This window comes from Portunus trituberculatus, chromosome 17 (genome assembly GCF_017591435.1).
Source record: "Portunus trituberculatus isolate SZX2019 chromosome 17, ASM1759143v1, whole genome shotgun sequence".
NCBI lineage: Eukaryota > Metazoa > Arthropoda > Malacostraca > Decapoda > Portunidae > Portunus > Portunus trituberculatus.
In genome coordinates this window covers 23941570-23953103 of record NC_059271.1, presented here as the reverse complement: position 1 = coordinate 23953103, position 11534 = coordinate 23941570, and the positions used below count along the sequence as shown (strand labels likewise).

Sequence of the window (11534 nt, the reverse complement as noted above, 5' to 3'; positions counted from 1 at the left end):
ACCCACTCAGGGCGTCCCGGCATCTTCAACTCTGTATAGAAGCGGAATGTTTCATCCTTCTTGGGTTAGTTTACTATCGTATATTTCCATCGAATGAAGGTAGCAAGATAGCTTTGTTCCCTGAAATATTACATAGTCTCTGCACTAACATCAACTTAAAAATTCAAAGTGTACAATAGCTTATAAGTAATAATGAGCGTAGATTCTGCATACATTACTTCAACGTCCACCAACATGATCGAACCAAGATTAGCTGATCAGTAACTTGTCGCGTTTACTCTTTAGTCTCTGATCGCTGTGAAACTGAAACTGCACGGTATGAGAGAAAGCTGGTATCACTCATACATACAATAGTTTACTTAGAAATTTGTGTTATTTGCAGGATCATCTTGGAAAATCAGCTTGGAATCAATGGCAAGTGATGACAACATTTGAGCTGGATACAAAAAAGAGAAACATCAGCATTAACGATGGCCTGTCGAAGTTGATCCCCTTAGCACGTCAGGTAAGTCAGTTTAGCCTATGCAGGAAACTTTAAAGATATACTTTACAAGCTGTTTTACTGCTTACTTGTTATATTGCAGGCAGGCTAATGGATAAGTATCTCTAACATTGGTAACATTACAAAGTGCATCGATATTGCAAAGTGCTTTTCATAACAGCTGTATAGCGTCCATAGGTAGTGGTGGGTGATGCGATTAGACAGTACCTTTAGTACCGGTGAGAATGAGAGGGCAGTCATGGAGTGGCATTTCGTTATCTCACACACAGGAGGACAATTTTTTTTTTATCACAATGCTATAGAGCCGTATTATTCTTAGTGACGTTCCACTGTTGAGTCAGACAGCATGTTCTCCGTCAGCAGGTGCGTCTGCTATCGTGGTGCTCGATGGTGGTGGTTGTGAGTCTCGATCCTGACTTCCTCGTCGCCTTCGCCGAGTGGTCTCTGAAGGGCCGGCTGTTGGTATGGACCACCAAGTTGGTGGTGGTGACCCGCCTGACAATTCCACAGCTCCAGGCCCTTCTGTCTGCCCACTGGACTTTCTCCATGATGAACACAGTCTTCCTTAACATAGAGGGCGAATCTAAGCAGCCCCGGTATCGATATTTTGTCATTTGTAGATATATACTGATCTAATGATTAGAAAGGCCGCAATGGTACAGTGAAACCACGCGCGTTGTGGAGGATTAGTGGCCCCCAGGCTCATAGGTTGGAATCCTGATCAGGGAATGAAAGTAAAGGGCTTCCACCTGGGGTAACGGTTCCCATATGGGCAGTCTTTCAGATAGGAGGTACCCAAAGTACCTACTTTGGCCTGTAAATTCCCGTGAAGAAGCCCATATTGTATAAAAAAAAGTATGCATGGAAGGTGATGAAATAAATTAACCTTGTGTATTCATTTCTATTTAGTATTTTTTATAACAGCCGTTGCGTAATGTATGTGTACAGGTACGGTATGTATACGTACTTGCCGTACAGCATAAATGGAGCCCAGATGGTCAAGATCGCGTTCTGGACAACAGCTCACGGTTTCAAACACATCTCTTCTGTCTCTTATTTCAACGACAAATTCGAAAAGTTTGTTGTTCCATATAATTGTTCTGAACAAAAAATAATGTTCTAAAAAATAAACATTAATTTTCTAACTTTTCATTGATATTTACTTTTACTAATATACAGACAAACTTCCGCGTTCATTTTCCCTTTCAAGGTAACAAAACTGGTGGAAGAGCACACTTCATTGATATCTCCAATCCTTCATGGTTTCCTTCCTGAGCGTGTCAAAAAATTTGACTTCACATACATCTATGAAAATGCATATTTATCATTCGGCATGGCTAAACCCGATCTTGAGCCTCGATGGAAAAGCGTTTACTATCCTCTGTCTACTGGAGTGTGGACGGCAATGATTGGGCATGTTGTTTTCTTTCCATTAATTTTGTGGCAGGTAAATAATTGCATCTTGTTTATCAACTTACAACAGTACAATGTTATTGATAAACACCATAAACCTACCAAACACTGTATTCCACAGCTCATTCGTGCAGGACATGGTGAGCACCCAAATGTGGGCGTGGGACTGTGTTCCAGGATATGGTGGGGATGCTGCTTGGTCAGAACCTTCCTCGCCGGGTGTCCTATACCTCCTCCAGCAGGGTTCTGGTGGCTGCCTGGCTGGTGTTCGCACTAATCCTCGGGTTGGCCTACCGCGGCAATCTGACTGCTTCTCTCACCCTTCCCAAGTATCCACCGCGCCCGGAGACACTCATGGAAATCGTCGACCATGTTAACATGTAAAGTGTTCTGGTAATTTTGTACGTTCAGGAAAAACTTAATTATTTTCTTCATTCATAAATGATATTCAAGAAAGAAATTTGTCACAATGATATCATTAATATTCAAAACGGGAAAGAGATTGATCAGTTATATTCCTTGGCTTACTGGCACAGTACAGACATGTATAGAAATACATGTCCAAAATTCACGAGTCTTAAGAGCCGAAGCTCTTATATTGACAATGTGCCGTATTTATGCCCTACATACACTGTGCGCGATCACGGTGTCTGGTGAGTTACTGAAACAACTCCTGAGTTTATACACTTGCAACGAGCGACATGCGACGTTAGTCACCAGGCGACCGCTCCAATATAGCTATCGCGTAACATCGTGTAAAAAGATTCTGAAGTTGTGAAACATCGACTGACAGTCTAGAACGTATCGTGTTATTCGCGCATTTTTCCCGATTCATCCTGGAAAATAGCGCTCCCCTTATTTTTTTGCGATTTATCGTTGAAAAGACCATTACAAATCTATCATATCAGTATCAGTGTACGTTCGTGCGATTGTCGTGTGGCATTCGTTGTATTCGTCGCATGGTCGTCGTAATCGTCGTCTCCCAAAAATTCTTCAACAATCAAGATGATAGCACGATAACCGACCACAAACCGAACAATGATGGAACGATAACATAATGAACCTACCAGAAAAACCACACGATACACCAGGGTCAATCACAATTACAAATTGAGTATTAAACGATCATAATACAGTAAACACGATAAGTTGATGAATGTTTTGTAGACCTCCCCTGCGGTGATGAAGTGCAGTGAAATGGTCAAACGTGGTCCTGGTTCCAGTGCCTTCCTTTAATTTGTGTCCTGTCTACTTTTCGAGGTGTAATTCGCGGTAATGTTTCTTTGAACATGACAATTTGTTGTTAAACAGACAACCACTTGATGACAACTAAACAAATTACACGAATGCCATTAGACAAACACAAGAGCGACACGACCGTTTTTTTATGATTATACAATTATAAAGGAGTGAATCTCAGTAAAAAAGGAAGTGGTACAGTGGAACCATGTGCGCTTGTGGGTCCGAGGGGTCTCCAAGCGCACAAGTTCGAATCTTGTCCACGGTCCGAGGGCCATTGGGCTTCCTCACTGTCTTCAACGGTATCCTAGCGGGTGGGCTTTGAGATAGGAGGTACCCCAAAAACTACCGCTGTGGAACTGTGACGATTCCCGTGTGGACAAATAATTTATATAGGCGTGAATAAAAAAAAAAAAAAAAACGGTCGTGTCGCGCTCGTGTTTGTCGGTCGGCATTCGTGTAATTCGTTCAGTTGTCATCCTGTGGTTGCCTGTTGTCGTTGAACATCGTAGTGTTATTGATGTACCTTCGAGTAACATCTTATCTTATCGTGTGGATCGTGTGGCCATCGTGCTAGTGTCGTACTGGAATTGTGAAAAAGGATTGGTAGCAACACGGTATATCGTTAAATAGTCGTCCTATGCTCGTTGTAATTTAGGTAATATCGTATGCTCATCCCACAGCTGTCGTGTGACTGTCTGGCAGTTGTCGTGAGCAGGACGATTTGTCGGTTATCGTAAAAAATGCAAGTCATGCTGAATCGTTCGGCGTTCGCCTCTCATCGTGCTGTTTTGAGGGGACACGGGCTTTAACCGTTTTTCGTAAGTGTTTCATGTATAATGTAGGTTTACGAGTTCACACATGACTCATCTCTCATAGCTCGCCGCGCTCCAGCTTGTATCACTTGGAGCTCTTGCTTACTAATACCAACACAGCCAACACTTGACAGCCACTGGTGAGTTGAGGAGCGGTTAAGCAGCCATCATTATTCTAAATGTCATGAGGTCTGGAAATTCGTATATGACAGGCAGAATAAGAATGAACATGGGCAATGTTTGGCAGAATACCATAATACAAATGCCTAGTTTGCACTGTATTAGATAAGTAAAGTTTATCATTAAGGCTGAGAAAAAGGAGTTCTAGTTTCCTTTTATCCGAATTAGCTATATATATATATATATATATATATATATATATATATATATATATATATATATATATATATATATATATATATATATATATATATATATCACTTATTACGAGCCACAATACAGGAAATAAAAACTCTACTTCGTTATCGTACGATTACTGTTTATTTTTTCATTTTATTTTCTGACCATAAGTTACAGGAACACTATCTGATGTTAATTTTCATGTGTAAGGATACTTTTCACCTTTCAAATGTATTATCGATTCATTACTCTTTTTTTTCAGGATAACAATACCTAGTTACGGTACAAGCTTTCGAGAGTTCTACAGTGATTCAGAATCTCTGTTGTTTCAAACACTAGGGAACCTCATGAGCCCTGGAACTTCACTCACGGAGGGACTCAAGAGGACGCTGGAGAAACGGTAAGGGAAAAAAAAGAAAAGAATAATAATTGATCACAGTTTTGGCTCTTTTCACATCGGTATATAATTGATTTGCCTGTGTGTGTGTGTGTGTGTGTGTGTGTGTTTTATGTTATGGACTATAGCACCTGTAGGCATACTTGAAGAGTAAATGTGGGAAGCGCTGTTCAACTTCAGCCCATTAGTGGCGCAGGCAATTTAATTTATAGTGGTACCCTTATTAGGGCCCATATCACCACCCAAGCGCATCTTTGGTGTAACCACCTAGAACCAGGGTAACATGGTGACATGTAGGTAGCTTTAAACCACTCGACAAATGGCATAGCTTCAAAGCGGTATGTGATGGGATTCAAATCTACGCGTGAACGTCTGCCCGATCCCACGTGTGTGTGTGTGTGTGTGTGTGTGTGTGTGTGTGTGTGTGTGTGTGTGTGTGTGTGTGTGTGTGTGTGTGTGTGTGTGTGTGTGTGTGTGTGTTACAAAAGCATCATCTCCTTATAAACAAATGGCTTAAGCGTACTCCTAGCCTGTGAGACTCATGAGGTCAACTGATCCAAAATTAAAAGCCTGTACACACCTGCAAACATTGTCAGGATTGTCAATGACACTCAACTGTCCCCCTCTTCTATACCGAATATCTTTGGTTTGTCCTTTACTTATAATCTAAACTGGACTCTTCAATTTTAGGGCTAGGCGGGAACCGAGTCCGGAAAGAGTCCAACAATTCCGTCAGGGCCGACTAGGAACCGAGTCCAAATTCTGGAAAAAAAGAGTGGTAACGAGTCCAAGCGATATTTAATTTGTACGGCGCCTCAATATATCACACATTAATGAATGTGTTTTAAAAGTAATTATGAAACAAAATAAGTTTGATAAAGTACTGCTAAAATGAAGTAGAACGTACTGAAATTGCATGAATCGTATCCCTTCACGAATATTAAATGAATTGCATGAAAGTCAAAGATAAATTACGCTCAAGCAGTCCGATAGCAGCACCGCTTTAGTGTTGCCATAATTTTTTTTTTTTTTGCGTGTGCATTGGTGACATCACAACTAGGTATATAATAATGGGTGCCCATATTGCACGTAGCTGATAATAGGCTAAACCCCTCCAGAGGGAAGGTTTGTGACAGTTGCCGCCACAAAACAATTTACTCTCATTTTCCCAATGCATATGAACTTTCTCTTTATTCACTTGTTCTGCAATTCCTCTTTCTCTAATTATCATATATCTAAATTTCAAATTCAATTTTTTATTTTTTCAAGCGCACAGAGTTGAAGGTGTACAACTCACGTACTCGCCAAACCTGCGCGGTAACCTAACTTTTTTCAAGCAAACAACGTGACAAAATTAGCTTTGCTTTGTCAGCCATGGCACCCAAGAGAAATTGAATTGTTCCTGTGTGGAGCTATGTGGAGCAGACAGCTTCTGACTCTGTCAAATGCTTGGTGTGCAAAGATGCACTAAAATTTTGTGGTGGTACTTCCAGCATGTTGAAATATGTCCGCACGAGACATCCTATAGAATATGCTGAACTAAAAGAGGACAATGAATGTGACGTGTCTGAAAATGCTGCCACTTCTATTTGAGCTTAGCCCTTTAAAAATTATTCTGGCAAAAAGAAGGAACTTGACGAGCTGGTAGTCAGAATGATAGTGGAAGACCTGCAACCACTATCTGTTGTGGAAGACAAAGGGTTCAGGAATCTAATTCATGGACTCAACCGTAAATACGAATTGCCTAACCGCAGAGACTTATTTAGACTTATCCCTTATAACATCTTTTAATTGTTATTACCATAATCTTACACTTCATTTTATTTGTGAATAAATAAAATAAATGCATTAAAGATTTGTTTATTACATCACTGACATACGTAAACATAAAAAGAATATATAGTTAAGTAATAAATAACAAAAATAAACAAGCGTGCATTATTAAAAGAATCCTGTGTGTGAGAAACTAAAGAGTAAGCAAATTAATCATTCAGTATCTACATGACTTGGGAATCGGTAAAACTGCACGCCACACGGCTCCCACACTATCGCTGGGACTCGTTAAAGGCAGTGCTTGGTGAATCCAGCGCCTGGTAGTCACCACGCACTGTCAAGTCGAATCCAAGGAGAAAAGGAAACCCTGTTCCCGGACTCGCCTCGCGCTGGGATTCGTCTAGCAACGCGCTGGCGAGTCAAGTGTCTGGGACTCGCAACGATCTTTCCACCCGAGTCCTAGAGGAGAGCAAGAACCGGTTTCGGAATCGGTTCCCGCGAATCCGCCAGTCTTTGAACTTGGAACCTTTAGTTCTCAAGTCACCGAGTCATGCCCACCACTACTTCCCATGTCTCTTGCTAAAACAGCTTCTGTGAATTTAGGGGTTCTGAGGCGTTTCCACCAGTTTTTTCAACTGCTATCTCTGTACAAGGGTCTTATAGGCCCATGTACGGAGTATTCTTCTCGTGTATAGGGAGTTCCACCCATACAGTTTTATTAGATAGGGTGGAATAAAAAACTGTTCGTCTTATCAATTCCTCTTCTCTGGCTGACTGTCTTTCGCCTCTTTCTCACTGCCGGAATGTTGCATCTCTTGCTATCTTCTATTGCTACTATTATTTTGACTGCTCTACTGATCTTGCTAACTGCATGCCTCCCCTCCTCCTGCGGCCTCGCTGCACAAGACTTCCTTCTTCCTCTCACCCCTATTCTCTCCAACTCTAATACATGAGTTAACCAGTATTGTGTAGAGTGAGTGGTAGGGAAACACAAATTGATGCAAGGTATGTACTATATTCTTAAACGTTTGTTATACAAGCATCTTCAGAAAGAATAATTCTTTCTGAAGATGGTTGTATAACTGAAACTTTAAAGAATATAGTACATACCTTACATCAGTTTGTATTTTCCAAACACTCACTGTACACATTTGTCAAGATTAACCAGGACTTTCAATCATTTATACCTTTCTCTGGTAAGCTCAGGAACTCCCTACCTGCTTCCGTATTTCTAACTTCTTATGACTTTTTGGGTTAACTCTTTCGGACTTGCAAGTGGACTGACAACTAAGTGCGCCTTTTTTTTTCGTTTTATGTTGCCTTGGCCAACTTTACTCTCTTACATATAAAAGAAACTTTGAAAGTGTTTTGGAAAGTTTCGAAAGACTTTGGAAAGTTTAAAATATTTTCAATATAGATCTCAAATAGTTTTCAAACATTTTGAAATAAGTTTGGAAACATTTCGGAATTACTCTGTAAAGAGGTAGAGTTACTAAGTATTTAAAAAATAAGGGACATTTTGTAAAACTTAGTCCCCAAAAAATGGAAATCGTTCATAATTATTTCGAAAAAATATAAACATTAAAAAAACATTATAAAAAACATCTTTGAAACAGTTTTGAAACATTTTGAAGAGAGCTTAAAAAATAAAATAAAGAACAGGTTGAAAACATTTTGGAAAAATCTAGAAAGTTTAGGAAAAAAAAGAAAATGAAAGTAAATTTCCTGAGATGAAATAAGATCACCGGTAGACTTAGAAAGTTGAAGGAGCAGAGGATGTTGCATGTAATTAAATTTGATGTATCTTTGTTGTCACAGGAGCAGTCATATAGATGCAAGAAAGAATATTCAGTATGAAATTCTGGACAAGTTTACGGAGGAAGACGGAAGCACCCCTCTATACGTCACTCGTGGGTCCATATCCCCCACCCCTAGTGGCTGGCCAATCCCGCACGACGCGCCATACAAAGCTCAGTTGGACAGGTTGATCGTGGCCATCTTGGAGGTGAGTCTTGTGGATTATTCTAAAACTGAATATTCATCTTTATATAACATATTTGTTAAAAACCTTGTCCACATGCAGGCTGGCCTCTACGATACTTGGACAGCAGAGTTGATGAGGGAAACGAAGCTCAGAAGTCAGAGGAGACAGCGGCAACGTCACACTGCAGGTCACGAAGGCAAAGCACAACAGAGAACCAAAACTGAGGATGGTTTACCAACCCTTACTATTAACCATACGCAGGGCGCCTTCATTCTTCTCTTGCTGGGTCTCGTGTTTAACACACTCGTTTTTTCTAGTGAAATATTATGTAAGATATAACTATGTTAATAAAATCTGTAGTCATGAAACAATAAAATCAACAAAGTTTATATACTATCCAAACATCAATAATTGTAGTTTTCTAGTTTACTGTAGAAAACTAGCACTCACAACTACATATAAAAATGGGTCTGAGGAAAATTTTCCACTTTATTGCTTTATTTCTGCTTCTTTATAATTCTATTTGATATGCCCCTTTCCTCTAAAACAGAGTACTACATTATTTATTTCTGAGAGAGAGAGAGAGAGAGAGAGAGAGAGAGAGAGAGAGAGAGAGAGAGAGAGAGAGAGAGAGAGAGAGAGAGAGAGAGAGAGAGAGACGATCTCCTATCACAATAATTGGAAACAGCGGTTTCGTCATTTGATCTACCCGTGCGAGGTGTGTCCGGTGTGGGACACATGGTAACAAATGTGAAACTTCTCCCAGGCATGAGATTTAAGCGAAACGGATATGCAGATACTTTTTCTTCCCCACCTCCTCATAAGGAAGAATGCTGCTTTGTTTTCTCAGCGAATTCTTGAAAATACAGGTGTGCATAGAACTTGATTTCTGTGACACCTACATAGATAAATTGTTAGTGTATCTCGACTCTCAACATGAATTACTTTTAATTATTTGATTATGAATGCTACATGTCCAGAATAAAATGTATGATATGTATCTCATTAATTATTTGCCATCTAAATTTATACAGGTGCGGCATGTATACGTACTTGCAATACAGCCCGAATGGCTCCCAGGTTATCAAGATCGTTTTATGGACACCAGCTCACGGATTCAAACGTCTTTCTCCCGTCTTCTTTTTCCAAGAAAAATATGAAAAGTTTGTTTTGTTGTTATAATTAAACAATTTCTTGAAATAAGAAAAAAAATCTTTTATTTCATGATCATATTTATCTTTGATAAATTGTTGATATTTTCAGAGTTAAATCTATAGCGACGATTTCCCTGAAAACTTGGCTTTAACATGATTCCTTTACACTCTATCATTTTACACTGCACATTTTTAAAGTTTCCATGGCGCTAAAGTGAACGTGACATCTGGACCCTACATGCCTTACTGGGACGAAGAAAAGGTTATGGGAGCTGATGGTTCCGAGACAACTGTATTTCGTGGTTCTGACTACCGCATGTTTGAAGCCATTGCCTCGGTGCTGAACTTTACTTTCCGGCTGCTCCCAACATCTTCCTGGATGGAGGTAAGTTGTGAGGTTACGCAACCCGTAAGCTTATACAACGCCTTTTTTTCCTTACTTATTGTCAGCAGAATTCTAAAGCTAATAGTTGCGCCTAGCGCCTATGAAATTTTACTCATTTAAGTATCTATATTATTCTATCATATTTACAAACCTAATCGTAAAACAAGGCGGGAAAGATACGATACGGTCAGAAGCGCCTCATATAAAATTTAAAGATTGTCCATAATTTCGGTGGGCAGCAAAGACATGGTCGTATATGTATATCAGTACACTGTCTAAGAAGGTGTGTGTGTGTGTGTGTGGACTCAAACACTCCACATCTTTTTTTAGTTTTGTCATTCGGTATACTAGACCCATGTGTGATACAGACGTCCTGAAATGAAAACTAATTAAATCTGTGTGCATAAACCTGAGAGGCAGTGTGGAAGAGAAGGAAATGTACTGGCTTTCGTTGGTTCTTTTACTTCATAGTTTTCCCAATACACACGAATGCAGGTCAACGATGGAACCACATTTCATAGATATGTGGGGCGGATTCAGGACACACACACAGAGAGAGAGAGAGAGAGAGAGAGAGAGAGAGAGAGAGAGAGAGAGAGAGAGAGAGAGAGAGAGAGAGAGAGAGAGAGAGAGAGAGAGAGAGAGAGAGAGAGAGAGAGAGAGAGAGAGAGAGAGAGAGAGAGAGAGAGAGAGAGAGAGAATGTACAAATAAAAGATTCATTCAACGCAAAGCGTTATCTTATAACAATTTTCTTATGCGGACGCACTCATGTTACACAGAAGCCAATCAATATGCATAAAACATGCTGGTCAATCTCACGTTTTCTGCACATGGAGCAGCCTTTTGTGAAACACTATATAAACATGTCTACGCCGCCACAAGTTAACTATTTTAGCTCCAATGGTGGTGGCCGCTGAAGCAGAGCACCATTATGCTCGCGAAGCTGGTGCTGGTAATTTGCCTTGGCGTCGCAACTGCCCGTCCCAAAATGCGAGGTAAGGTGTGATAATGTCAATTTGCAAGTAAAAACTGACTGAAATGTATGTGAACTTGTCGATGTGTTCATTTTCTTTTACTTTTGATACGTAAAACTACTACTATTACCTCTACTACAAAAACTGCAATTGCAAATGAATAAATAAATAATTTGTAAATCGAATGGAATTCAACTACAAATAAAATAAAGGAATGGCTGATTAAATAAACAAATAAAGTGGACTTTTAACAGTAAATAAGTAAATAAATACTATAAATGAACAGGTGGTCAGGACATGGTCCTGCATACTGGTCGTGCAATAGCACTACTGAGGAATCCTCCAAGCACTTCGTGCACCACCATCACCATAACGGACGGTACGAGTACTCCTTCAGAGACCGTAAAGGTAAACAGTGTGTATCATATGCAGTGTGTATTATATAGTATGTCTAAGTCTTTGTGTGAAAGATTGGTCATCAACAATAAGCAATTTCACCCTCTAATTGGTCAATACCCACTCAGGGCAGCCCAGCAT

At 39.9% G+C, this 11534-nt stretch overlaps 1 protein-coding gene across 1 annotated transcript; it reads left to right on the top strand.

The window, feature by feature from the left end:
- Nucleotides 1-1725: 1725 nt before the first annotated feature.
- LOC123505235 lies at nt 1726-8831 on the top strand. The gene is made up of 5 exons (XM_045256423.1): nt 1726-1949; nt 2037-2295; nt 4592-4729; nt 8318-8504; nt 8583-8831. The coding sequence occupies exons 2-5, from the start codon at nt 2096-2098 to the stop codon at nt 8820-8822; spliced, it is 765 nt and encodes a 254-aa protein (XP_045112358.1). The 5' UTR covers nt 1726-1949; nt 2037-2095; the 3' UTR covers nt 8823-8831.
- Nucleotides 8832-11534: the final 2703 nt, after the last annotated feature.